Source organism: Trachemys scripta, chromosome 2 (genome assembly GCF_013100865.1).
Source record: "Trachemys scripta elegans isolate TJP31775 chromosome 2, CAS_Tse_1.0, whole genome shotgun sequence".
In the NCBI taxonomy this organism is placed as follows: domain Eukaryota; kingdom Metazoa; phylum Chordata; order Testudines; family Emydidae; genus Trachemys; species Trachemys scripta.
The window spans coordinates 60653512-60680874 of NC_048299.1; the positions used below are offsets into that span (position 1 = coordinate 60653512).

At 40.1% G+C, this 27363-nt stretch overlaps 3 protein-coding genes and 2 long non-coding RNA genes across 13 annotated transcripts in view; 2 read left to right on the forward strand and 3 right to left on the reverse strand.

Moving 5' to 3' along the window:
- Positions 1 to 834: 834 nt before the first annotated feature.
- On the reverse strand, positions 835 to 3387 carry HOXA1 (homeobox A1). Its single transcript, XM_034760675.1, has 2 exons — positions 2715 to 3387; positions 835 to 2309 (listed from the first exon to the last, which is right to left on the reverse strand). The coding sequence occupies exons 1-2, from the start codon at positions 3349 to 3351 to the stop codon at positions 1954 to 1956; spliced, it is 993 nt and encodes a 330-aa protein (XP_034616566.1). The 5' UTR covers positions 3352 to 3387; the 3' UTR covers positions 835 to 1953.
- Positions 3388 to 3524: 137 nt separating this feature from the next.
- On the forward strand, positions 3525 to 7718 carry LOC117872328. Its single transcript, XR_004644461.1, has 2 exons — positions 3525 to 3789; positions 4986 to 7718. It is a non-coding gene; the product is annotated as an uncharacterized LOC117872328 (long non-coding RNA).
- Positions 7719 to 7827: 109 nt separating this feature from the next.
- HOXA2 (homeobox A2) lies at positions 7828 to 14071 on the reverse strand. Its single transcript, XM_034760684.1, has 3 exons — positions 13744 to 14071; positions 9444 to 10688; positions 7828 to 8885 (listed from the first exon to the last, which is right to left on the reverse strand). The coding sequence occupies exons 2-3, from the start codon at positions 9823 to 9825 to the stop codon at positions 8146 to 8148; spliced, it is 1122 nt and encodes a 373-aa protein (XP_034616575.1). The 5' UTR covers positions 9826 to 10688; positions 13744 to 14071; the 3' UTR covers positions 7828 to 8145.
- Positions 10664 to 13757, forward strand: LOC117872340. Of its 3 annotated transcripts, none has more exons than XR_004644466.1 (4): positions 10664 to 10872; positions 12695 to 12840; positions 13036 to 13109; positions 13534 to 13757. It is a non-coding gene; the product is annotated as an uncharacterized LOC117872340 (long non-coding RNA). The 3 variants fall into 3 exon arrangements; XR_004644467.1 differs by lacking the exon at positions 10664 to 10872 and adding an exon at positions 11534 to 11830; XR_004644465.1 differs by lacking the exon at positions 10664 to 10872 and having other exon boundaries at positions 11534 to 12840.
- A 236-nt stretch (positions 14072 to 14307) lies between the features above and the next one.
- Positions 14308 to 27363, reverse strand: part of HOXA3 (homeobox A3) — a 43619-nt gene continuing 30563 nt past the window's right edge. For 4 of the 7 annotated variants that reach the window (XM_034760677.1, XM_034760678.1, XM_034760680.1 and 1 more), the window contains 2 exons: positions 17202 to 17784; positions 14308 to 15764 (listed from right to left, as the gene is read on the reverse strand). In XM_034760677.1, coding sequence (XP_034616568.1) covers positions 14995 to 15764; positions 17202 to 17667 — 1236 coding nt within the window. In that variant the 5' untranslated portion in view covers positions 17668 to 17784 and the 3' untranslated portion in view covers positions 14308 to 14994. Of the gene's footprint in view, positions 15765 to 17201; positions 17785 to 20589; positions 20676 to 24839; positions 24967 to 25569; positions 26537 to 27363 lie in introns of those variants that run through there. The other 3 variants (XM_034760681.1, XM_034760682.1, XM_034760683.1) reach the window with 3 other exon arrangements.

Below are 27363 nucleotides of genomic sequence, written 5' to 3' on the forward strand. Positions count from 1 at the left end.
AGCTAACATCAGTTTTATACCTCACATGTCTAGCTGAGCATGTCTGTACTCAGCCCTGAAATACAGTCAATAAAAAGAGGGGGGAGCTTTCTTTTAATCTGCAAACTGAATTAACCTGAATCGAACTATTTCAGGATTTCCTAAAATTTACCTGAAAGAACTTGTTTTACGCACAGCGAAAACATCCAATCGGTGTAGATTACTGTGCTCTTTGGCAAGAACAAGTTGTGTGTATCACCTGGGGGCGAAATACTCTTTGAAATAAGGGGCAAATGTGTAGCATTAGAGTTCCATCTCCGTGAAGAAGAAGCACTCAACTTTCCGGTTGTTAACGTCCTAAAGATGTCACTGGCAATGTAAAGAGGAGGGAGAATGAAGCTGCATTTCTTGGGTCAACTTTATACTAGGGATAATGAAATGTGACTCTCTTAACTATTGGCCTACGATGTGAAGAAAGACTGGCTGAAGACAGTTTCTTGCTTTTGAAGAGTGCTCTGTTTATAGATATGTCAACGTTCAGTTCGAGGTGAAAAGGTTAGCACTTGAACCAGGAAGTGCTAGTATTTGCGTTTCAAAAATAGATCTAGTTCATAAATTCTCTCGTGCTGCAACAGAGAGGGGAGTTTTCTTATATTTTCTAAAGATACTATTGGTGAAACATGAAAAAGGATTCAGGCTTGTGTGATGTGGCACGGTTGAAAGGAACCACAGAGTTCTGACCTCAGCACAATAATGATTAGGAGAAATTACTTTTTATTAAGTAGCATATCAAAGGCCACATCAGTGAAAATGAAGAAACTGAAATGTTGAGCTAAGTATGATCAACAACGGCACAAAAAAAGTACCCAAACCAAGTATACCTGAAAGGTAAATATATTTATTACAGACATTTTAGGACCCGTAAATTTTGCTCTGGATTCATCATTTACAGAATCTCAGAACCTTTAATGATTGTACAGAAAATCAGGAAGATGGTTTGCTCACAAATGACAACTGATAAAACTCAGTGTACCTTACGTACATCAAAGCACTGTGCGTCATGCAAAGTTCCATACACGAATCACATAAAATATACATTCATTTGGCCATTCATCACATTTACGATTTGGTCGAAAAGACATCAAGTCTAAGGAAGGATTAATATGAAAATAGGAGTAGGTCAGGTCTTTGGGATAATATACCCTTAGGTCCAATATAATTCAGCACAGATGGGGGGAGGTGGGGTGGGAGCACACTAAGCAAAGTTTACAAAACCTAGTGCAATTGAAGCTTTTTTCTTCTATTTCATTAAAAGAAATGGTGCTATTATTTGAGGTATCTGATTGACATTAACAAATTTGGCTGATATGATCATCACTTTTAACAATATAAAATTGAATCAACTTTGAGAATGTACCTACCCTATTTAATCTGATAATCTAGACATCATTTCTAAAAAATCTGTAAAAAGATAAATCTCTTGGACAAAGTATTTACAACCAGCAAACTCATACACACGAAAAAGAATACATTAAATTAAAGGATGAAAGGTCTATAATTCGTGTAAACACTTTCAATAGTGCATCTCTTCATGAGGTTATGTACTCCATATATCCTGTCTTTATGTAAGGAAAAATATAGAAACGTCCTTGCAATTTTATTCTACCGAGAGAAACTCTTAGCTGTGCCAACAGATCTTCTGCCGCAAATTGCAGCGCTAGCTGGAATTTAAAAAAATATGAATTTTGAATAAGTGGTCATCAGAAACCTGATTATGGAAACCACTAAATTGTTTAGTTCTGCATAGACTAAACAGCTGGGGGAGCCTTCTAAAACCAAATTCACTTGAAACAAGTTGATTGATGTAAAGATGACCTAAATATTAAAATATACTGTAAATCAATAAAGCTTTGCTAAAAATGTGGTTTTAGAGTGGGAGTCATATATCTAAAACAGTGGGGGGGGGGAAATATTTCAATTTGAGGTAGTTAGAGTGTCTGAGGTAGATGAAGCTGGTGAAGGGGTACATGGGGATGAACTGGACTTTTCTGATGATTCCTCTGTTTTTTCTTCACTTCCTGTCGGGGTAGCAGGGGAAATAGGTAGCAACCCCTCTTTCTCTCTTTTCTTCTGCTTCATCCTACGGTTCTGGAACCAGATCTTCACCTGTGTTTCATTAAGTTGCAGTGAAGCAGCTATCTCCACCCTCCTGGCCCTTGTCAAGTACTTGTTGAAATGGAATTCTTTCTCCAGTTCTGTGAGCTGCTTAGTGGTAAAATTGGTTCTAACGGTGTTGGGCTGACCTACGTATCCGTACTCTCCAGCTTTCCCTGCAAAAGTATATGAAACGTTAAATAAGTGATATATAGGTGACATAATCAATATGTACACAGAGGTAAAACGATATGGAACAAGAACTTCTTAAAAAGAGGGACAGTGAGTGATGGAGTGTGAGGTGCTAACATAAAGTCGGCCACTAGTGTGTATCAAAGGAAACTTGATAAGTTGTTTACAAATTACAAGAAATATTACCACAGAAAAAACAGCATGGAACTGCCATTATATCAGATTGATGAATCTGTCCATACTCAGAGGTCTCAGATCTCCTTACCTATAAAAAAACAAGGCACCTGTACACTATAGGTAAGAAGTCAGCATGATTTAGGTTCGTTTTGTTTTATTAAATGAAGTGGAAGAGGAAAGAAACAGCCCCCTGCTCTGAAATCACGACTAACCTGTTTTAGGCGGGTTTCTTTTAACTTTCATCCAGTCAAAGGTTTGTGCTGGAGGCGAGGTCTCTGCAGAAGGAGAGCGACAAGCTTCTTGGTGGCTGGCATGGAGAGGGGATAAGGTACTATAACTCGCTAGAGTCAGATTCTGCTGCTCTTGTCCGTATGGGGGGTGAATGTACTGAGCGGGACCCACCGTGCCCCCAGCATAACCTTGGTGGGAGTGGTGATGCTGGACCATGGAAGATGAGATAGTTCCAGAGTAAACGGCCGGGGTGCATGGGGGATACCCTCCACTTACATCTGCTTCCTGATTTAGTGCGTAGTGACTGTAACCCGCGCTGAAGTTCTGGGTGCCATATCCCGGGCTACAGCTAGAGTGCGAGTAGGACATGCCCAGGTTGTTGTGATGCTGGTAGGCACCGGTCTGGTGGTGGTGATGGTGGTGGTGATGGGGACTTATCTGGACCCCCCTACCAACCATAAAGCGATCGTCCCCGTTGCAGTTACTGGCAGTGACCGCACAGGACTGGAAAGTTGTAATCCCATGATCTGGGGGAGGATAGGCTCGGGAAGAACATGCCCCGGACTCTCCGCTGAGGATGGGGTAATCGAGGAAGGAACTCATCCTCGCCGTGTCCATTTATCACCGAGTGACCGGGTCTTCGGAGTCCTGGGTGACCGTGCCAACTTTCTCACTTCCTCCATGGGGCCAGGAGAAAAATGATATGAATGTACAGTGAGAGGGGGACACGTGAGGGCGGCAGCCAATGGCTGAGCCTCCTGCTAAAATTTCCCTGCTCCTGCTGGTGATGGATCACCGTTCCAGTGGCATTTAAATTCCGAGCGCTCCTCCATCAAGGTGACGCGGAGCCACCACCACCTCCTCTCGCCCCCCCCCCGTCCCCCCTCCCCCTTAGCCAGTGGATTGGGGCTTCAGAGCCGGGGCCAGAGAGACAGTGTGAGCCCAGGCGCTCAGCCTGCAGCAGCTGACGCGGAGGCGCCTCTGCAGGGGGGTGGAGGGGGGGGTGCTCCTGCTGCATGGATTACAGGGCTCGGAGACCCAGCTGGAGGAACCCAGGTAAGACGGGCGCTCCCACGCTTTCTGCTCGCAGAGCAGTTAGTGGCCGCTCCCTTCCCCGCAGCGCGCTTGGGAGGATTTCTGCCACTATCAGCACCGCTCCGGGGGGAATCTCCTTTACGGATGGCTCGAGAGTGCACCGCTCTTGCTGGTGCGGTCAGGACAGCCCGTCCCCCCTGCCCTCCGGCTGGCTGATCCTTGTGCGGGGCCCAACTGGACGGGCAAGCGGGCTGTGCAAAAGGGAGCCCCGCGCAGCATTTGGGGACTGGAGGCATGCGGCGGGGGGGTGGTGGGGAGAACACGCCTGGGTGTCCCCTTTCCGGGAGCCTCCGCAGAGCCCCGCGCTCGACCAGCCAAGAGTTAAAGGGGCTTGTCCATCTCCGTCCCCATCGCGCCGATGTTATTAGCATGGAAATGAGGCGCTTTTGTAATTTAACCCCATTGTGCTGCAGGCAGGCGGGCTCGCCCGGCTTCTGCCACCGCGCCCAGACATGGGGCGCGGAGCGGCCGGAGCGCTGCTGCAGCGGCCCCTATTTGAGGCTCTGCCCAGCTAACCAGAGGTTACGTGAGCTCAGTCGGTTTCGGGGCTGGGGAGGGAGGACTAAAGAGGGGGCAGGAAGATGGATGACGATTGCAAACGGGTGGGGGGGGGAGGCAGGAAGCTTTTCCAGGTTCTGCAATCCATCTGCTGGGGTCCCGCGGCTCCCGTGCCACACACACAACACACACACACACACAATGCGTGAGATCTAGGAACAGTTCCTAACGATAAACACACCCAAGCACCGGATGACATGCCCAGGGGTAAGGGGGTGGAGGGAGAGAGAAGGAGGTGAGGGGCCACTGCAGTCCCTAACTCCAATTAATTCTCTTTGTCACTTGGTGGCTGCGTACTCCACCACAGAGTATACAGAGAGTAGAGGGGAGAGTAAACAGATGGCTGCTGGCAGAGGTGTCCCCCCCACACACACACACACAGCCTGTGTGAGCTATCTCAGAATTTACTAAAACTTTCTCTTGTTCCAGACAAGGAAAATAGAACTGATGTATAGAACAGCATGGATGATAGTTGGTATTTGCCATTGATTTCCCATTCACCTTATCTATTCAGACGGATACAGGCAGTTACAGAGCTAGTCAAACATGTGCAGCCAGCCACAGAACTTCGGAAATAGTTTTATTCTTGTCTTTTTCAGCCTGGCGAACAGTGTGTGGATTTATGCAGATGCACTTCAACTTTGGCAGATTTTGCATTGTCACCATGCCCGATTGATTGTTGTTTGTATTTTAAAATATAAAGGGCTATTTCCGCCTTGACTCTCCAGCCCCCTCCCTCCAGCCACCCACACATACTAAGTGCAACATCCTCTTCCAAGTGATAAGCCACCAAAAGTGTCCGAGGCTCCTATTAGGCCACCCATGTATCCATTTCACCTCCACAGCCCCCCACTGACGCCACCAAAAAACGAATATATGTTCCCCCGTCCCAAGTGTATCCATAAAAAGATTTGTCCTTCTATTTTACAGTTTACAAACATGCCTAGATAACAGCCGTTTGAAAACTTTCGATTTCTTAAAATCCGTGGGAGTGGGAAGTGCAGCAAGCATATATGGAACGATGCTCAACCTTTTTTGGCTGCAATATTGTCTTATTTAATTCTTGTCAATCAGTTGTGATAAGTGCTGTATAAATCAGGTGCAAACACAGGCTGGTGTATCTGTTTACTATAAAAGAGATGGCTTTTTCCAGGGTGTTTTTTTTCACTACTTTAACGATTAACAAAACTGTTTAGTATACCGTATATGTATAATTTATTTATAAACATAGTTGATGTTATACCATCACATTAAAAGAACAGAATTGTTTACTAAAAGAACAGCAAACTTCTCTCTATTTAAAATCAACATATCTGCAAATCTATCTGCACATAGAATTCCTCTATATATATTTACCCGTAATTTTCGCCAAATAACAGCTCCTCTGCTTCCTTTAAATTGTTTCCCTTCATTTCTGTACTATTGTTTTGAAGAAATCCGCGTCTTTTGTTACATTCTCTCTCCTCTAATGCCTCGAATTCTGCTGCCATTACAGAGCCTCAGTGCAACATAATGGGAAGGGGACACATCACGGGTAAATACCTCTTCATCCCCCCAACGAGAAAAGTTGCCATCGGACACGGTCGCAAATGCACACAAAATTCAGAGCTGTGCTATTTTAAAAGTCAAACCTTTCTGCTAGCCCCCACCCTGCCTCCTTTGTTGCTTCGGTCCATCGTGGCTTGCAGAAAGTCGAGTTTGCATCTCCAGCAATTCAAGCCTTTGAAGCATTTCTGCTGCCTGATGCACATTCTTGGGACATTCCCCAAATAATACGCTATGTGTCTCCCCCCCCCACACACACACACACAAGATTTAGAGGTTACAATGAGCTTCTTAGAGAAATTCTATCTCAGATAGATTCGCAGATATTGATTTTAAATATATCCTGAGAGACGTTTACTGGTCTTTTACTAAACAATTCTGTTCATTTAAGATGCTATGACATCACTCTGTATATATATCATATATAAATATCTAAAAGCCAATCATATATTAACAATTAAATCGCATTGGAACCCTGTAACATGCGTTAAAATACTCGACGAAACTGTCCTCTGACCAAAGCGAAAGTGCTGAAGCAGCGAAAGAAAAGAAGCAGGGCCGAGGTTTTTGCGGCATCCGCAGCTTAGCCAATCTGTTGTTTTAAACGAGCAATAAAAATGAATTATGACTAAACGCCTTCGAACTTAATGGTTTTAGACGGGGATCCCCGGCTTCGGCAAATGCGTAAGAGGATTTTTATTTGTGCATGTGTTCCTGCCATTGATCTCTTTGATGACATTCTCATTCATAGAAAGAGTGTGATTTATGAGTTTAGGAAGAATTGCATCCAACCCCTTCCAGCTATTGCCCACGCATCTCAGCTCCACAACGTGTTGCGGATCAGAGAAACAACACACCTCAAATGAAATGGAAACAAACATACTTGAGACAAATGAATCCATTCACTGTGTTTCAGAAATATTCCGGAATACTCAAAATCAAGGGTCGACGGATATGTGGGCAGCAAAACTGCCTGCTAGCATCTGTTGCTTGGTTTTAGAAGAATAAAAAACGCTCACCTTCTGAACTGGGTGATTAATATCGATAATATTCTTACCAAATTAGCTGGAATTTTTAATGTGCTTCTGCTGTAATTGAGGAAGTAACACATTTTGGACAGTGGGCCGCTGAACTGGCTCCATTGAAATTTAAACATGTTAACCATTAGCTTCCAGTTTTAATGATTAACCCTTGGCATCGCAAACCGGTTTAAAACGAAAGGGATTTTTTTGTTATGGGACCCCCGCAGAAATCTCTGAAAGAATGGCTCTAAGAACTTAAGTCCGTCCTAAATGTATTTTTACACATAATAACATTTTTTTTATTTCCTCTCTTTTTTAGATTTATTTTCTTGGGACCTTTCAGCACATGGGAGCTAATCCAAGGCGTACTTTGTTAGCATTTGTATTTTTAAAGAAGTGTTTCAGAAAACGACTTGCTGGACACCTAAGCGTTGAGTTATAGAAAAATACGATGCTTGAAATGAGTCAGTTTCTATAGCAGGCACGTTCCCCATTTACAATAGATTCTATTTTGTCTGTAACCGCAAAGCTGCATATATATGGTGTTTGTCACAGTTTAGAAAATGCAAGACTTGTATTCACACATAGAATAACGTTTGATGTGTACATTAAAAGGAAGAAATCTTTATGTGAACTCTGTGGGTGTTTTAGTTATATTTGTTTGTGAGAATCATCGGGTACTTTGATTTGACTTATGAGAACCTTTGCAATAAAGAATTTAAATGTGATTTTTTTCTCTCTAATAAATATATTAAATTACCAAAAGGAGTGAGATTGTGACCAGAACGTCTTAATTTTATTTCTGATGTTAAATAAAGGGGGGGGGGGGAAATACCCGTTATGGTCTGAGTCTAGAGAGAGAGAAGAAAGTTACTTGTAGCAAACAAGAATTTATTCTACCAAAAATACTTATGACAACGCATCCTAATGTAATACAAAAATAAAAAGAAAGTGAAGATACAATTCTATATGATCACTTTCTTACAGGCCTCATATATTGCTTTAATAGAGGGACCTAGAATGTGGCTAGGTTAAACTGAACACAACTAAAACTTCATAAGAAACAGTAAAAATGGCTCTGGAACACAGTAAAGGGAATTAATAAACAGAAAATACTGACCAGGAAAAGAAAAATAAAAGAAAGTAATTTGAAACAAGCCATAACCCTTGGCGACAGGACGTCTTTAATTTCTCAATAATTCAGATGCTGCAAGTCAATTGTAGTGAGTGTGTCTGTAAAAAAGTCAAAACTGTCAGCAGAAATATCTACAGGACTGTCCAGAGATCCTGGCAAACTGGGTGAAACTGCATCTGAAAGCTGTAGGCAGGAATCTGTGGAGAAAACGTTAAAGTCCTGTAAAGAAGGGACATCTAGGGCCTCAGGACTGTCATTGTTCAGGCCAGCTGCACAGTTCTGGGCCATTGTTGATAGGCAGTTTTGAACAGTGGGTGACTGATGCTGAAAATGTTTCAGATTTTTCTCATTGCTTGTTAAAGGCGAAACTGGGAAACTTTGGGACTCTCCATTGTGTACATTCTGAGCCTGCTGTTGAGATAGTGCATTTTGTTGAAAAGTGTAACCTTCCCTTTCCAAAAGAGCGCCTGAGACATTATTGAGAGTTTGCTCAAAGAGCGATTTCTCCTCCTCCTCTTCTGCTTTCTCGCTGTCCTCTAGATTCTTAAATTTCCCCTCACTGTTTTGGTTCTCCTTACACTGGGTCTGTCTCTTGTGCTTCATCCTTCTGTTCTGGAACCAGACTTTTACTTGTCTCTCAGTCAAATCCAGCAAAGCTGCGATCTCTACCCTCCTTGGTCTACAGAGATACTTGTTGAAATGAAATTCTTTTTCTAGCTCCAAAAGCTGGGTGTTGGTATAAGCCGTCCTCAGCCTCCTAGATCCACCGTTACCACTTTCGGGGATTTCATGAGACTCTGTAAAAACAGATAAATGCACAGTATGAATTTTAGCATCCCAGCACATTCCACCTCAGCGAGGGGAAAGATATATGTGTGTATATATATATATATATATATATATATATATAGCATAAAATATCAACTGCAACAAAATGGCCGCCCTTGGCTGCAGTAAATCCATTGTGTTGCACTCCTGTGCTCCCGATACTGTGGACCCCCTTCCACCTCAATAAAATTATTGCATCTAGCTCCCAAACCTACCAGAGCAAACTTTATATTAGCCATACTACAATTTATAATTAATGCATCAGCTGCTTAGCTGAGCAGGAGCAATCTATCACTCTTCATTACTGTCAAATATCCTAACTCTAGGACAGCAAGACAAGAGGAGGTCAGCTCCAACTCAGATAAATCATCCCACATTAAACAAGTTAGGGAAAGTTTGGGGTTTTAATAACACTGTGGAGCCCACCAGTTTATTTCCTCCTCCTCCTCCAAATCATTTCCAGTGAAGTTGGGAAAGCAACAATCCAAGGAAAAGGGCTAGCTCTAGGGGAAAGTCTTTGAACTGACCTTTGTGGCTTAGGCAGGCTGGTCCAGTGGCTGAGGCTGAGGCCGAAGCAAGCGGGAGGGTAGTTTTCTTGGAGGCTTTTTTCTCTTTCATCCAGGGGTACTCCGGAGGCTGCAAGGCGCCGGCTGGCACCGGGCTGCTGCTGCTGACATTGGGGCTCTGCTTGGGACGGCTGCTGCTGGTGTGGCGAGGGTGGCTGCCTGGGTTCAGGCTGGGGATGGTCTGCTCAAAAGGAGGAGGAATCAGTGTCGAGTGTGAAAGCGTCGAGTTCTTGATTGATGAACTTTGAAATGTATCACCGACAGGGGGGAAAGATGTCAGGCACTCAGCAAGCGATGGCTGACTATTGATAAAACCAATCTCTCGCTCAAATTCGAAATTCATGGCCTTCAACTCGCAGCCCCCTTGGAGAAAAAGTTCCCTCTTATTGAGGGTTTTTGGGGGGGAGGGGGGAAAGGCCCAGGAAAAAGGAGAGAGAGAAGAAAAAAATATATCATAGAAGATCGCTGGTGGGGTGTTTTTTTTCTAATTCACTGATTACAGCCGTATGGGGACCGTGCTACTATTAAACTATTGAATTCATGGAGACAAGGTTGAAATTGGACCGAATTGGCTGTCACATGATTGCCTCTGCCCAATGACAATTTGGGCTTTAATCAAAAGAAGCCACTGTCTGTTTGATTGATCCAAAAAAGTCGGGAAGGAACGCCTCATTGGGGGCCAGAAAGGCTTTATTTGCACTTTTTAGGGGGGAAATTATATATCTGTATCTATCGGCTTTGCGTCCTAATCTGAAATGATCTGTGCGTGCGTGTGTGTATGTGTGTGTGCGTGTGTGTGTGTGGTTGCTTGTCCTGCAGACTGCTGCCCCTCTTGTCTCCTCCCGCACACTCATCTCATTGTTTGGGACTGTCAGGAAAACGCTTTGCACCTCGCAAATCATTTAAGCACCTCAATCTGACGCTTTGAGTCATTAACAAAGTAATCCATTAATCTTCAAAGTTTTGACACCTAGGGCCCCCACATCTCAGACACATAAGAAGTTTCACCCAGGCAGGAGTTACTGGCAGAGAGTCCTGCTTTTTTCCTGGGGAATAGCACTTCCCCTAAACTAGTTTACTGCTCCCGAATTGGCATCTCTATGACACTTTTGCTTTGGGGGGAGAGAGTATATACAGTATGGAGAACAATTGGCCGCCGATCTCTGAGCCCATTGTTTAGCAGGATTTTCCGCTGCAGCCTTGCTCCTATGGGAAGAATAACATAGAAACAGCTTTATGGTCATGACTTTTCACTGCAGTTGACTTCACAGAAGTGGACCATAATATATCTATCTATAGATATAGATATAGATACTGTAAATATTCTAAGCAATCTAGTGCTCGCGTCTGCTGACATGTTTTGCTTAATAACCGTAGTAGACTGGGTCTGGTGAGTATGTTCAGTTGCAGGGAAATATATTGGAAGGTAGTGTCAGATATGTATATAAATATTAATACGTCAGTGGAAAATGCTGCAAGGATTCTAAGTTGAATAACTGTACATGATCTAAAAGCATTTGCTTTGTTTACAATCGTTTTGATTTACCACTTACAAAGCTATTAAACTACTGAACGCTGATGTTTTGAAACAATCTTTCCAATCAAATCGAGAAGAGTGGTAAAAATATGATGCTAATGGCTACATTTATTATTTATTATTTATTATTATTATTCAACACAATGAACAAATCCGAAATTTTATTTTCCACAGCACACAGGACATATCTGTTTCGTGTAGCTTTTTATATTCAAGATGAAAAACATCACTGTTGTGCTTTTTTTTTTTTTTTTTTTTTTTTTTTTTTAATGGTCTAAGGAAGCCAAATCAGCCTCGCGCTGGCAATAGCTGCTCTGTTTCGGAATTGCATTGAAAGGAATCGCCAGAATCTTTGCAAGCGGTTCAAATAACAAACTGACCATTAGACCTCCACTCTATCCGAGGTTGACCAAAACCCTTCGGTTTGAAGCTAATAAATCCACAAGATGAAGTATATCTGGGAAAGGCTCGGGAGGAGGAATGGGGTTGGGGCATTTTAAAGGGGGGTTGTTTTGTTAGGTTGTTTAAATAAAATATAGAACAAGACTTGTCATTTAATACCTCAAAAGGGATGCCTTATAAATATAGATGCTGTTGGAAAATGCTGGGGGTTTAATTTTCTTGCTTTTACTCCAAACAAAGCTCTGGTGATGCCTGCGCGTGATCAATCTTGTCCGCCAAAAGGTTTGACAGCTACTGGCCCTTAAGAACACATTTAAACCTTCTTGCTCTTTCCAAGATCAAATGTGACCGAGCAAAGAAGGAGAGCAAGAAACGCAAGTAAACAAGGAAAAGGGCTCCTTTTAAAAATGTACTGTTACAGGGTTATTCTCAGTATTGTGGGAACAGTACGTTTCTATTTGCCTTAGTGCTGGGGGTTATTTTTCCTTTCAAATATTGGAATTAACAGTAGGATGAAAAAAGCAATAAAGGGAGAGAAAGAGGGAGATTTGGAGTGTAACGAGGCTTTGTAAGTAAAAACCGTGTGGGTGTAGGTATCCTGCGCATTTATTTGTTTATTTATTTATTCTATTTATTTTCTTGTGGTCGGTGTAATACAAAAACCACCTGGAACAAAAGGTTTTTCTCTTCGGACAATGAACGTAACATACTTGTAAAAAATCTATTACTCTGCCTTTATAATTATGTGTTAATCAATAGATTTAAAAAAAAAAATCCACTATAGAGATCTAAAAATTAAAACAAACAAGATTATGATATATTTTTTCTGGAAAGAGTAGAGGAAATTGCGCTCATATATATATTTGGAATGAGAGGGAGGGAGTAGAGAGCCAAATTCTTTCTAATATTTTTATAAATTTAATTATCTGTGCTAAAAGAAGCAACACATGAAGAATTCATAGATTCTGACATTTCCTTTGATTTTCTTTAACCTGCCTAAAACAAGAGTTGTTTAAATAAAACAGAAACATTTCCAAAATAATCCTTTCTGGATTTATCAATTGCCAAAATATATTTTCTTCCTCTTCAGATTAATGTTCTATCCTAGGTCAGTTTTGAATATATATTATGATTCAATGAAAAATATCAGACAGATTCTAAGCAACCTCTTCTTCAGTTGAGGTATATATATATATATATACTGTATATGTATACAAAATAAATATATACAAAATCGCTTTCTTTGATTGAAATGTTATATATATTTTTGCAGAACACCTATATATAGATTCATGGATACATTATAATATTTTCAACAAACTTCAAGCAAGGATGATTCTCAGAACAAGATAAAGACTCACGATTAATAATATTTTAGAGTGAGACCAAAATGGCGACATTTTTCCTGTGCATTAAAAGGTACAGATACTGAAAAGCATGGGTTAATATATACATGGCATATGTTTATGTCTCTATATACATACATGAGTATATTTCACCCGAGTCTATTAAGGTTCACCCTGATTTATAGCCTGAATTTTAAAAATAAGGTCACATAGTATTATGAAAGAAAAATCTTATTTTAGTATGTTAATTTGCTTCTCTGGTTTCCAGTTAATACAGATTCCTATCGGAATAGCCTTGCATGTGACTAGCTTGCTAATTTATTATCGAAAGCCGTGCAAAGAGTAAGTATTTTACAATATTGCATTTTTTAACCGAAAGCTAGAGCGCTCTTGTCTCCCCTCCCCCACCAGGGCCAGAAAAGGGAGGAGGTGAAGTCGGGTGGGAAGTCAGATTAACAAAAATGAAAAAACACAAAATCGGGTCATTTTTTTTTAAATCATAGACGAATAGGAAGCAACATATAGAGAAGAAAATATTCCGAACTATATTGTAATCCTGTTTATGAGCCTGAACTAGCTTTGCTTCCAAAAAGTGTAAACAACCCTAAACAGCTGGTTTATTCTGGTTTCTTCTCTAGTGGGGTGATGAACTGTATTTCTCACTATTACATTTTATTTTTAATTTGTGCCTTCAAAATATCCATGTACATGATCTTATTTTTATTCTTCGCTCTCTTTGCTTTATTTAATTTCCCCCTCCTCCCAGCACAATGTAACAGTCGATGAATTGTCTGGTTTGACCCTGGGAGGAAAAGTGTGGGAGTAGAAAGCTCCCAGCTTTCCAAAGGTCCCTCCAGTGCAGAGGCGAGAAGAGCCTTTTCCATACGGACGGCTGTTGGTGAAGTGGGTTCCTGCAGGGGAAAAAAAGAGCCCAACATGGCGAAATCCAACATTCCTAGAGCAAGGACCAGCTTACCCTTACGAGCACTGTCTCGGGAATCACTCTGTTCGGCGCGGGCACCTGAGGTTTATGTAGAGCAGTGTTGTTTGCGAAATAAAAGTGGTTTTGTTTCTGACCCAAATAAATATTATTCAGACAAAAATATCCTTCCCATAGCAGTGCCTGTAAGCATGCCTGCAGCTGAGCACCTAACGTTATGGACACAAAAGGCGGATCGTTTGCATCCTTGGTATTTTCAACGCTGAAACTGTCACAGCTCATAAGACATATTGGGATTTGCCAATTCACTGCAGGTTTTAAAACCTTGATAAGGAAAATAGAAGGGGCTGGAGGTTACGTGGGTATCGGATACGTGTGTGTGTATCTGTTCACTTAATGATCACATGGCTTGGGTCTTTTTTAACAAATAATCGTTTCTTAACTCTTTATTATTCAGAATAAAAACTTTATTTTTTTCAGAATGTGAGCAGCAAGGAATGTATAACTTTCAAAACAAATCTAGTCTTTTCAGGTTTACACATTTTCCATTTAGCTGGATGTTACAAGCATAAATTATTCAATTTGTGATCCATTTTTTTCCAGAATTTATTGCATTATTATATTTTTAAATAAAGGAGTAATAGTTTCCTTTCAAATGATATTTCCTACTTATGCCAATATGCCATCTAACATATGGCCAGGTAAATACCTCCTGAATATTCAGGGTACAAAATTTTATATATATATATAAATATGAACAGATGGGGATAAATAAAATTTTAAACACTTAGATTATTCAATGTTTTCAAAAAAAATATAAATTAATCTGAATGTTCACCAGCATACACACATTGAAAGACTTAACACGTATTAATAATTGTCCAGGGAGCCCCTGTTCAAGCGCCTTTGATTTCTTTCTCGCTAGTTAAAAGAAGTGCAATAAAAAATTGCTTCCCCGTGGGATCAATCATGTACGAACAAATTCACATTTCAGAATTATTGTTATAGAAAATTTGTTCATATACCCTGTTTTGATAAAAGTGTAGAAGTAAAGTATAAAGCCTATGTATACTCCCAAAGCGAGACACAAGGCTACAGTTCAAGAAGATAAATATCCACTATTGAAACTATAGAGCAATTCAAGCAACAAATATTGCTACGTCACATAAACTATAGAACGCTTTACCAAACCAAACAAAACAAAAACAAAAAAATAGAGGGAGATGGGAGGGTGGAAAGTACTTTAAAAAAGTTGGGGACTTCATTCCACTTAGTAACTCATGTCTGTTACAGATGGGTGAGTTTGGGCGCTTCCTGAATTCTTCCCTGAGAAGGATGGTGAGAAGTAAGGTCTGTGTATGTTGGGTGTGGATCACAAGGTCCATGGTGGTGATTGTTGCCCATTGGCCCAGTCCCACTGTAGTCCATGTTGGCAGAGGAAGGATGAGGGAGATGAGTTAGACCAAAGATGGAAGGCCCAGAATTGGTCATGGTGTCCACATAGTTGCCCCCCACATAGACGGGGCTTCCCTGTATATGTGGATTTCCATAACTGTTGCCTTGAAGAGGATGAGTATCATATTCAGGAGTAACCGCTGCTGTCCCCGTGTATCTCTTTTGAGGAGGCGGGCAATTATTGAGAGGAGCTGGATATGATGCAGGGATGCCATAGGCATTTTGATGAGGCTTGTTAAATGATGGAGGCGACTGGGGCTCATAGGGAACACTGTTTACTAAAGAATGCATAGAGTTTAAATACCCCCCAGGAGCTGGAGGCACAGGACTTCTGCTTGGGGACTGTCCTCCTGAAGAGGTCATCATGCCCTTTCCCTTTTGATCCTTTTTATATTTCATTCTGCGGTTCTGAAACCATATTTTGATTTGTCTTTCTGTGAGATTGAGCAAATTAGCCATTTCTACCCTTCTTGGCCTGCAAAGGTATCTATTGAAGTGGAACTCCTTTTCCAGTTCTACCAGCTGGGCACTTGTATAAGCTGTACGTGCTCTTTTAGAGGAGGCTTGCCCTGGAGGGCTTTTATCACCAGCACAGCTCTCACCTATGTAAATCACACAAAGAATACAATCAGCATGGTGGAACCTGAACACAGTAACCAGAAACAATAGAAGCCATGGCTAGGATTAGTGTCTGTAGATCCCAGCTCTCTGGTATACAAATATCCTAGTGAAACATACATATTTCTTTCTATAACTAAAATATGCCAGGCTAAAAGCATTGAACGATTCACCATTATTTTCCTTCACCTTTGAAGTGTCACTATATGACTATAAGTGCCTCAATTAAACACAACACTAAATATTGTAGTTTACCTGAAATAATCCTTATACAAGAAGAAAAGGTTTTTAAAAAATGAGTCTTATGAACTCTTTAATGCAAAAATCTGATTATATTTTATATATTATTGTTGGTTTCCTCAAAGCAATCCAGAGGATTTAGATATTTCCATCAATGGAATCCTCCAAAATGGTCTGAAAATCTCATCATACACACATGAACTCTGTGTGTGTGTGCACATTCACACTCATGTGCGCATCTCCCATATATACAAACAAAAATATAAATATAAACATATACATGTAAATATAAACATAAATATAAATATATATGTAATATGTATACATATATATAAACACATTGCTTTTATGAATAAAATAATACTTGACATACAACGTTGTAAATGATAATATTATCAAACCATAAGAAATACATGAAATAAAAATTTGCTAAAGTTTCGGAATCTACTTCCACAATACACAGGAAATGTAGGAAGTGGTAAATATAAACAAAATATCTGGGAACAGAAGCTTATGTTATCGATTTTAGGTGTACTTGTGTAATAATAGTGTTGATATACACTATAATCCCCCAGTAGTATTTTTATGGACCTAACTTTATTTTACTCATAACTGATCTTTGTTTACCAGACTTGTAACTTTGCCAATCAGTCTGCTAAAATAAGAATAGGTTCTGAATATAAGTAAAGCATTGATCCTGACTGCAGATGATAATGAGCTATTTTATTCCAGTTACACTTCAGCAGGGCTAGGTCACTGTCTTATTATTCTAATAGCACTATGCCAACAAAATATTCAGGATGTGCCTCTGGCTAGAGGCCTAGGCCTCTATATATTGACATCATTTAATAGAAGAGGGAACATAACCTGTGGAATGGAATGTTACAGACCAAAAGGTAAATGTTATATCAACCTTAGACACTAGAAAATAGAAGTGCCTGGAAACTAAATAACTTAGAAATAATTTGCAAGGCTAAGTTTAACATTTTACAAAAGTCACTTTAACGCAATCTAAAATACTTTCTAGAAGATACATGGTTAAAAAGTTATATTAGAAATAAGATTACTAGCACAATATTTTTTTAAAAGATGACATATCTAGGACAATCTACAAATACCTGATCCCACAATTTGGCCTGTGAGGCTAAGCAAGTCACTTATAATGTAAATACATTTCATACCTGAACTGGAGCTGCTGTTTTTCTGCTTTGTATTTTGTCGAGACTCTTTCATCCATGGGAATATTTGTTTGGACATGGTGGGTGAGTTAATAACTGGGCTCTTGGTAGTGTTAGTTGGGGCAGAATTGCTGCTGGCATTTTGAGGTGGTGAGACAGAGGGTGGCGGTGGAGCTGGTGCCTGCTGGGCTGGAGGCTGTTGCTGTTGCTGCTCTGAAATAACTGGGGGCTGAATGGGTTGGCTAGTGATGGTCCTCATGCAACTCTCATTGATTTCATTGGCTTTATGGTGGGACACAGAACTGCCAGGTGACTGTAAAGAGCAAGCTGGTCGATGATATTCAGTTTCCACAAGTGATGAAGATGGAGGATATTGCTGCTGACTAGCATTATAAGTGAAACCATTTGCTCCTTGGTAGGGGTAGCCACCATAGATTGCAGAGCTGTCGTAGTAGGTCGCTTTTTGCATTTCGTTGTTTCCCAATATTTATTTCACAAACTGACAGGGTCTTGACACCCTTAAAGAATAACATTGGCACCCCTCTGTCACGTGACGTTCTTCCTCCAATGGCCTCTCCTGGTAGACCTAGGGTGTAGCGAAAGCACACTAGAGTGAAGAAATAGTACAAATCCATCTTACTTTCAATAGCTAAGTGACATGAAAGCCATAAAAGAAAAAGTGGTCAGCAATATTTAGCAGCATGACTTGGCCTTAGGCTAAGAGAATTTCGATATAAAAGCTGCCTGAATTTACTGGCAGCTACAAATATGTGGTTTACTGCACCAGTAGAAGGGTTTTCTAGGGTTTATAACACCGTGAATTGTGTTTTATCATTTATCACACAAGGAGTTATTTAAATACAACGCTTCCAGATAAGGGTGATCAAGGAAAACGTATGTTACACTAAGGGAGTGGTTCTCTCATTCATTTTCACTGCTGTAGGAGAGTAATAAACCTTTCTCCTGTACTTCACAGTAACCACTGCCATCTTATTTTTAATATTTATATTGTGGTTAGAGTTTGGATAAGACTTTTAATTTCACACACACACACACACACTAAGTGGGAAAGAAAAAAACTATGTCAAGCCTTTCCATTCAAGAAGATCCACACGCACACAGTCTAATGCATATTTTGTTTGTCTATAAAATACTTGACAAAAACAATATAAGCTGACACACATTAAATGGAAGAAGCAGTACTTGCAGATTAAGCCGGTACTAATTTCGATATTTAATACCAAACCCACCTCATGCACATAAATCAGTTTTAACTGCAGTGAATTTTTAAACTTGGACACAGATTTGGCAACGAGGACCAAACAGTTTTACAAAGCCATCAAAGTAAATAATTTGGGGACTGTTGTCCAGTTGTCACTTGGGAGTTTTCTCTCAAGTGAGCCTGGTAGAATCGGCCTGTTTGGAATTTCCATTTCTTATGTCTTTCACTTTAAAAAAAAAAATCCCAGAAATGGAATGTTGTTCTCTAGGAATGACGATTATAATCAAAAGTTCGTAAGGAATCAAGACACTTTTTATAGTTATTTTGGAGCTACTTCTTTTCATGGAAACTACCAAATTCTACCTGTTAAAACATGATGGATTGGAAAAAACACCAGGAACCTGAAAAACCAGCGTTCATCTCCATGACCACGGCTTGAACTTTCCTTCCAACTTAACGATAATAGGTTCTGTCTTTGAAACTGCTATGTAATTTGATGTATGAGGGTCATTTGGCTAGAGAGAGGGGATGGACACACAAACCATAAAATGCTCCTACAGCCCGTGCGAATCTTTTTTGTTAACTCATGCTGTTTACCTGCCTGAGAATAACCAGTTAAAGATGTGTCCTTAGTAATGGGAAAGGAGATCTGAATGTTATCTCCAATCTCGGAAGTCTTACACACACATTATTTTCAGAAATTAAAATCCTTTTCTCTACCTCCCACCCACCTCCCAGTTGCTGACAAACAGCTACACCAGGTCAAAAATAGTGCTCTACACTCTCATGTTGCTTGATTTTTTTCCAAGGCACCTAAAACCACATGAGCCTTTGGGGAGAAAGTGTTACACAATGTACACCAATAATTACAAATATATGTATTTCAAGTGATACAAGTTACTTAGAAAGGAACGGTCCCTTTCTTTTATGATAGACTAGTTAATTTAATAAACCCCAAAAAGGCATTACCATTTGATTTTTTATTAATTAAGACCCATGGATGTTATTGAATTAATAAGCTGGTCAAGATCTGTAAAACATATACTGAAAAGCATATACATATTGATTTATTAATTTCCAGTTCTTCAATTATAAAGCACAACCACCTCCCCCCCCCCCCAGTTACTGTGCCTGATTCTTAGGCCCTAAAGTAGGTTTCATTTGGTTCCCTTGAAACATACAGAGAAATGGGACTCAGTCTCAGGAAAACAATACATTAATTAAATAATAGTGATCGTAGTGTTATGGTCGCCCATTTAAAATGCTTCACTTTATTTTTGACATTTAAAAGTTTGTTACAGGGGGGAAATGCTGAGTAGAAAGTCTGGTGGAGAATATTTCCAGAGCTCTGCAAGGAGCTAAAACAAAAATAAAAAGCAACTTGATTTTGAGAGAGAAATATTTTAGGTTCTGGTAAATCTAGTTGCAGACAGAGCAACTCAGGTTTTGGTTTCCAGAGTTAAGCAGCTTCTGCAAAGTTATGGAAAACTGGGAAGCTGTGGGTACAACATAGCCATTTATCTTGTTTTAAAAGTGCCAGAGATACTAAAACCAGGGGAGGACAAAAGTTTGTCACTGAAACTGGTGCCTGGGCTGGCAGAAATGTTTCTCTTTTACACATTGAAGACAAAGGGCCTGACTCTGTTCTCAGTTATACCCGGGCGACCCCACTGACTTCAATGGGGTCGCATGGGAGTGAAAGCAAAATTGGGCCCCAAAAACTTGGAGTGGCCCTTCCGCCGACAAGATCAATATTTGCGCGTTAAACAAGTGCCACTTTAACAAGCTCTCTGAAAGGTAAAGAAGACACGGAGGAAAGTTGCCTTACTAGGGCAGATCCCCCACTTGTTCCCCATTTCTCCATTATTTCCCCCTCCCTGATACATCTAACAAAATTCCTTCCTTCCAACCCCGCTCCCCCCCAGCCCGAACTCTGATCCAGGAGAGAAAAGCAGGCAGCCCCTAAAGATTTCCTGACAGATAAAGAAAAGTTCAGGGAAGAGGGAGAAACTGCCTGCATGCGAAGTGTAAGGGTATCAGTCACTGCCTGGGAGGAAGCTCCCGCTTGTGAACTCTTCTTGAACCGAGATTTAAGTCTATGGTCATAAATCACTGGGACATAAACTCCGCCATTCACAACTGATAGCAGCGTATTTGTGGCCTGCTTACCTTAACTTCTGACGACTGAGGCGGAAGCCAACATGCTCTTTGGAGGCTCGGCGACACACAACCCAGGGAGCAGGACTTTCCCCCAGCCAAGTCCCTTCGGCTCCAGGATGGGCACAGGCTCAAGTCATCTACACCAGGAACCCACCAGCCAAGACTGGAGGAGCAGTCACTGCTCAGGACTCGCAAGGGATTGCTGGTTCGGCTCGGACCCCCTCCCTCTCCCTGCTCAGCCCCTAAGGCAGCAAGCGGGTCCCAAAGATAAGAGCTATCAAGTCTCAGGGCTTCCCTCATGTAGTGCCACAGAAAATGGGTATGTTTCTTATGAATATTACACGCAAAAGACGTCTGGTGAGGGGAAAAAAACGCAGCCGCCTCGGGAAGTCCGGGGCAGGGTGGGGGTTGCAGAGAAGGAATGAAGGAGTGAGAGGAGAGAGGGGAGTGAAGGAGTGCAGCTCCCCCCGCACCGAGGCGTCACTAAAGTCCAGGAAAATTATGCTAATGAAGACAAACGGCGCTCACAAAGGGTCACTCTGACCAGTTTTTTGTGTGAATCGGTTTTTGGTAGATATGGAATATTCTCTACACGAGCTCACGACTGCTGAAAGTTATGGGAGACCTAGTCAGTAATAATAATAACAATAATAATTAATCTGTGGTTTATGTCTTTCATCCAAGCAACTCCTATCAGATCTGTGCTCTGGGCAATGCTTTTAGTGGAACGAATGAAATAATTATAGTTAGTAATACACACGCAAATAGAGATGTACACATGCACACACACCCATATAGATATCCACACATATATGCACATACTGATATATTCACCTATGTGCAGATATAGATCTACGCATACATACACATAGATATACCTATAGAGATATCCACCCATATGTGCGTGTATATACTTTCACGTATGCACACACATACATTTGACACACACACTATGCCTCTGTTGGCACACCTATCTGTATAGATTGCTGGGGTGTATCTGGAGGGTTTATGTTTTGAGCTTCAGTGCTTTAAAAAAAAATAACCCAAATTTGACAACAGAAATATACGCGCGGCAGCAACAACCATGGAATTCCTTTCGGTCACATTACAGTTCGAATCAAGTTTAAGACTATAACCCCGCATAAAGGAGCCGGTTTGGGTGAAACACATTTAGTGGAGATTTAGAATAATTACGAGGTGTAAATTTGTCGTTTCTTCGTTAATTAAGGTGTTAAAAATATAAATACTATGCTTAAAACCGCAAGGGAGCACAGTGTCACCTTAAAGCAAAAACAAAGCAAACGACAAATAAAAAGCACTATAAGGCCAGGGTGGCCTCTTATGCATACCAATGGTTTTTGTCATTTATGGCTATACAAGATTTATGGCTTCATGCACCAAAGCTGTAAACAGAGCACTAAAACAGAAAACACTTGCTCCTTATGGCATATTGCGATGGCACAACATGAAAGGGGAAGTCGGGCAGCGTAGGAGGGGAGAAGAGGCAAAAACTCACTCGTATGCATTTTGCTTCAAACAGCCCCTTGAATGTTGCATTTGAAGAAAAGCTTCTTTAGTCAATAATCAACCCCACACTTTTTTTCTGAAACTGCTGATTTGTCTTTCTCCCTGTTTCCAGCTAAAATTGCAAGATGCAATCAAAGAGACCCCTACAGAACCCCTACAGAACACTCCTAGAGCAAACAGGGTAAACTGGAAGATGGTTACTTATACATCTTCAAAAACCTCCGGACTCAGGAAACAGTGCCGATTTTGGGAGCTCTTCAGGATACCTCGGGACTATTCGGTGTTTTAATATTAGCGCGTTTAAAGTTTGGACTGAAATATGTATTTTGTTTTGGAAGGGGGAGGAATAAGGGGAAGATTCTTTGTTCTAAATCGTGGGAATTGTTAAGGTATTTTAATTCAAGAAATTAAATGGTTTATTGAGCTACTGCGGTATATTTTTTCTTGATACATTTTACTGTATAAGAAAAGAAAGTTACTTTGCAATAACTCTAGACAGGTCCTGTCTTTCTCGCTACGCAAAGATGTAATTTTAAGGTGCGCAGGTGATTTTTCTTTGTATGACTGGATTTGAATTTGATGTAACACATAAAAATGCGCATATTAGCACTGAATGTTATACAAAGATAAATGCATGTATCTTTCACTAACAGAGGGCCGAAATTCCCTCCTTCCCTAATACCCCACAGAAGCCAATGGGACTGCAAGGGTTTAATTTGAGGGAAGAATTTTCTCTATATTTGGTTAAATATTTGAAATTTGAAATGTAATGTATTTCTGGACAGTTTACGTTGTATCGGAGTTCTCTCCACTCACGGAAATGTTGTCAGTCTCGGTGTAAAATAGCTAATATAAATCTTTATTGGGTCCGTTCTGGCAGAAACGCCTAAGATTATAAACGATTTATAATTTCGGCATATTTTAGGGGGAAATAATTGGTGGGAAGAATATTCTACCGTCTTCAAATTGGGGAAAGGAGAGAATTGAAGAAATTACTGATAAAATGTACATTAAAGTAATTACACTGATGAGCAAGGATGTGAGTTGCCTTAGAAAATGAGTGCATTATCAAATATTGCAAACAAGCCTGTTTAATCTGCATTACCGTGTGTGTTATCGAACACCATAAAATCGCAATTGACACTTCATTTTGTATTTACTCAACACTCTGATTATTTACACAAGCAGAAAGGCTTTCGAAATATCCATCTACACAACTGTTCTTGGTCTCCCACGTTTTATATTGGGACTTTTTTTTATTTATGAGTGTTTTAACTGGGTCAAAAATGCACCAGAATTGGGTCGTAAATCATCAGAAACGATGACAAGCAATAAGGCTGCAATTAAAGCTTACATTTTATTTTCACGACGCGTTTTTGGCCCGTTTAAAATATGGTTTGACCTGCTTTAGCTTTAAACACACTGTTGGGAGTGAAATAGCCCTGCTTTAATTGCGTAAGAAAAACACTATGGCTAATAAAGAGGAACATGCTTCGTTATGTGTGGGGGAACTGGCATTTCTTTGGGTCAGTTCTGTTCGGAGTGTATCTGTTGGCAGCTAAACCCAAATTCTACATTTCCGCTTTCTGGAACCGTGCAGAATGGCCGCGAGTCGTTCTAAATTAAACTCTGCCTTTGTGTTTCAGCAAAGAACGTTTTGTTTCTAATAGTTCGATTTTTTTTCCATGACCCGCTCATAAATTGAGTAATTACAACTGCCCAGTAATTTGGGACAAAATGACACAGCCGTATCTAGGCGAGCACGCTGCCCCAACTCACTGGAAACATAAATCAAACCTCAGCACTCTGACCTTTCCCAAAGCTGGAACTCACTGGTGGATGTAATTTTATATAACATTTGTCCCCTTGTAGAACACAAGGAATCCCTTCATTTTTGGGTTATTTGAGGTGCATTTCCCCCTACACAATATATGTAGTTATATAGCGCAGGTTACGACATAGTGGTAGAGATAGGAAATTTAGTGATCACGTAAATCCTTACAGAAAGGAGATTGTCCCCTCCCCCCTCGCTTTCCAGATCCCTTATTCAGAGTAAAACAAATTTCCAGAGGCTGATTTATTGTTAGAATCGGTGGATGGACGTTTGTTCATAGCCAGATAATTCTTAGCTAAATCCAGGTTTGGTTTCACTAAAGAAAGAAAGGCAATCCCTTCTCAACTGGAATTGTTAACCTCGATATGGTAGAGAGCTAATCCAGCCCTGCTCGCATGGTAAACAAAGTACCACTAAGCATCATAAATAAAATGGCAGCACAATTGCATACTCATCGATTTTCGGAGCCGGAATCGGCAAAAGAAGCACACAGCAAACAAAACAATAACAACAGCCACAAATCGAACCCCGACTCCATTCCAGGGGTGTTTCTCAATCTCCTGAAATACTCTTGTATACACAGATATGTATGTATTACAAGAAAAATAAGATTCTCCCAGTCTCCACTTGATCGTAAAAGACAACAGTAATGTAGCTTTAAAAGAGATTTAACAGAGGGAGATCCCCATAAAAGAAACACAGAATCTCTAGGGGGGAAAAAAAGAAACTCTCTGGTTTCTTTGCTGCGAAGAGATGCTTGAATATTTTCCGCAGCAAATTGAAACAAAGGGGGAAACGAAGCTTGATTTGGATCCACGCACACCCTTAAGCCTTTTCTACTGACCTTTGCCTCGACCAGCAATAACTCACCACATAAATGAACAATCAACGGAAATACCTTAAAATAAAATCCATCCTTTTTAACGAAGCATTTCGTCCTATCAGCTCGACAATAACCTTTCCATAAGGAACGAAAGCTGCAACCGAAATGGAAAGCTCTTGCAGAGGAGAGGGAGGGAAAAAATAATAGAAAGCAGTGCTTGCTCTGAACAGAAACTGGAAAAGCGTAATCACAGACGAAGCCAGCCCGGGTCTCCACTCCAAATGCCACAATAATGCGCTGTATTATGTGCTCACGTGGTCATACGTCAACTTAAATCCTTTTATTTGAAATAGGGAATCATTGAAGGAACAAGGTTACTAAGCGCAATCCTCTGATTTTTAAAGCCTTAACCAAATACATTAAGAAGAATTTAAAGAAAAAAATCAGGAGCCGGAGATGGTTATTTTTTTCCCCACACTTAATATTTCTTTACACAAAATCACATGCAAGGTAAGAGAAATTATTTTCATATTATGTGATTACAATGAACTTTTATACTAAACCTAATTAACTGGCATTTCCCAAACAAAACGGCCACACTGATCTACATTTAATAATGGTGTGTTTTGCAATCCAATAATAAAGTCAACTCTTGATACTATTATTTCAATAAGGACCTCCTTAATGACTACTCTGATTACCAATCTTCCCTACAGGCTTCTCTATATTGCTATTGTATGGCGCTTGCTTAACACCCACACTTTACAACAGGGCAGCTATAGAAACTAAAAAGACCTGCAATTACCTGACAAAGGCAAAAAGAGTCTCCTCTAATAATGTGGTTGATTTTTGTCGTTGTAACACCCTATGAAGAATGCGCCTGGCTTCTGTGTGGAGGATCTGAATTTTGCAAAATCTTCTGGGACCTTCCTGTTAAACCTGCGCTTACGCATTTCCTATACAACTATTTGAGTGATGCACAAAATTATAGGCTTCTAACGATGAAAAATTTAGAAACAAAATGATCTAACTGTCCAGGAAAAAAAGAAACAGCCCTCATATACGTCCCCTGAGTTAACCTATGAAATGAACAATTTTCTAACCTGAATGAAGTCTTCCCTCTAAAACTTAGTTTTTCCTATTTACACAATCCTACCACAGACAAAAGAAATCACAAATTCAAAGAGCTCTTATAAAGATAGTTGGGGTAAATAACATATTTCACACTTGTATTGTGCTACTGTGCCACTGTGGTGACTTTTACACTCTGAATTTCTTACCACCATTGTGCATTTTACAATATATCATTTGCCTCAAACCTTTCCCCACTCTAGCATTTTTACAGAAAACTTTTAGTTTACTTTTTATATTCTTTTATCACTTCACCAATACTTGATTGGCGATAATAAGACTGTATAAAAAGATTAATTTTATCGTCTACAGACTTTATGGTCAAACTGTATATAATAATCTCGCTTTGATTGTAAAGTGGAACATAAACGGTTATTGGAATTTAAACCACCAGTAATAGTATAGATTAGTAGACATTCCAACAAAGTCAGCGTGACATTAAAACAGAAGAAGAATTTGCAATATTTGTAGTGGAAGTGACTTTGATAGCAGTAGAACATTTATATATTATCCTCGCTAAGAACCTTGAATTTTAAAAATCCTGGAAAATATAGCATCTTAGACACACATAGCAAATGCAACTCCAGAACTCTAACACTATTTTAACTGTATAGCAGAGTACTACATTTAAACCAATAGTGAAATTTACTAGGGATGGATTCATGGCTATTTTAAATAAAGTGATTTTAGATTCCATAAAAGAAACACATAAAAAAGTTCTTATGCAACAATGCAACTGGAAGTAATGGATAATGGAGCAGATGCTGAAAAAGCACAGCAAGTCTTCCTTGGGTCTGTTGTAAAAAGTTATCGACTGCTTTGCATCAAAAGCAGAAAGATGGCTTTAGAACTTGCAGTCCTGAGCAAATAGAAACTACAAACGCAATAAATCACAATAATAAGTCAGAGGTACATCTTAAACTTAAATGCCTTAACGCGAGCTGTGACTATTGGCTTCAAAAACCTATTTCTATGAACATCATTATTAGAATTAATGATCAAGCTAATGTTAAAACTACAGTTTAACAATTAACTTATTGTATGTAGTGGATAATTATAAAGTAAAGTAACTTCTTGATGTATGAATTACTTCTTCAGGATGTGCTTTAGAAGAACGGGGAGACTTTCTAACTTTACCGGGTCCTGGACCGCAGCTGAAAATAATTCCCTTTCAACGGTTCTGGAATTCATTTTCTTTGGTCAAGTATCAAGATTTTGAGTTTTCAAACACAAATTCAAATGGACTTGAAAGTAGCAGAGGTTTGGTTTGCCTTGCCATCCAACATATTGCTTTGTTCCTGGAGACTCAACTTTGTTTTATTACCTCAATGATTTGGAGCCCTGAAAAGTTTGTTTTAAGAGCTGAAAACCTTACGTTTCTCCGAAGATTTACTATTGATTTTTTTATGCTTTGTGCACATGTCTTTGCGTTGAGATTCCAAGCAGCAATATCAACAAACAGCTGTTT

Bases quoted from the DNA above. Each gene is read 5' to 3' on its own strand.
- HOXA1 (XM_034760675.1), bottom strand. From the start codon at position 3,351: ATGGACACGGCGAGGATGAGTTCCTTCCTCGATTACCCCATCCTCAGC. The intron at 2,310-2,714 runs GTTAGTCGTGAT...ATACTTTTGCAG, and splicing joins AAGAAACCCGCCTAAAACAG to GGAAAGCTGGAGAGTACGGA.
- HOXA2 (XM_034760684.1), bottom strand. From the start codon at position 9,825: ATGAATTTCGAATTTGAGCGAGAGATTGGTTTTATCAATAGTCAGCCA. The intron at 8,886-9,443 runs GTCAGTTCAAAG...CTGTTTTTACAG, and splicing joins AGCCTGCCTAAGCCACAAAG to AGTCTCATGAAATCCCCGAA.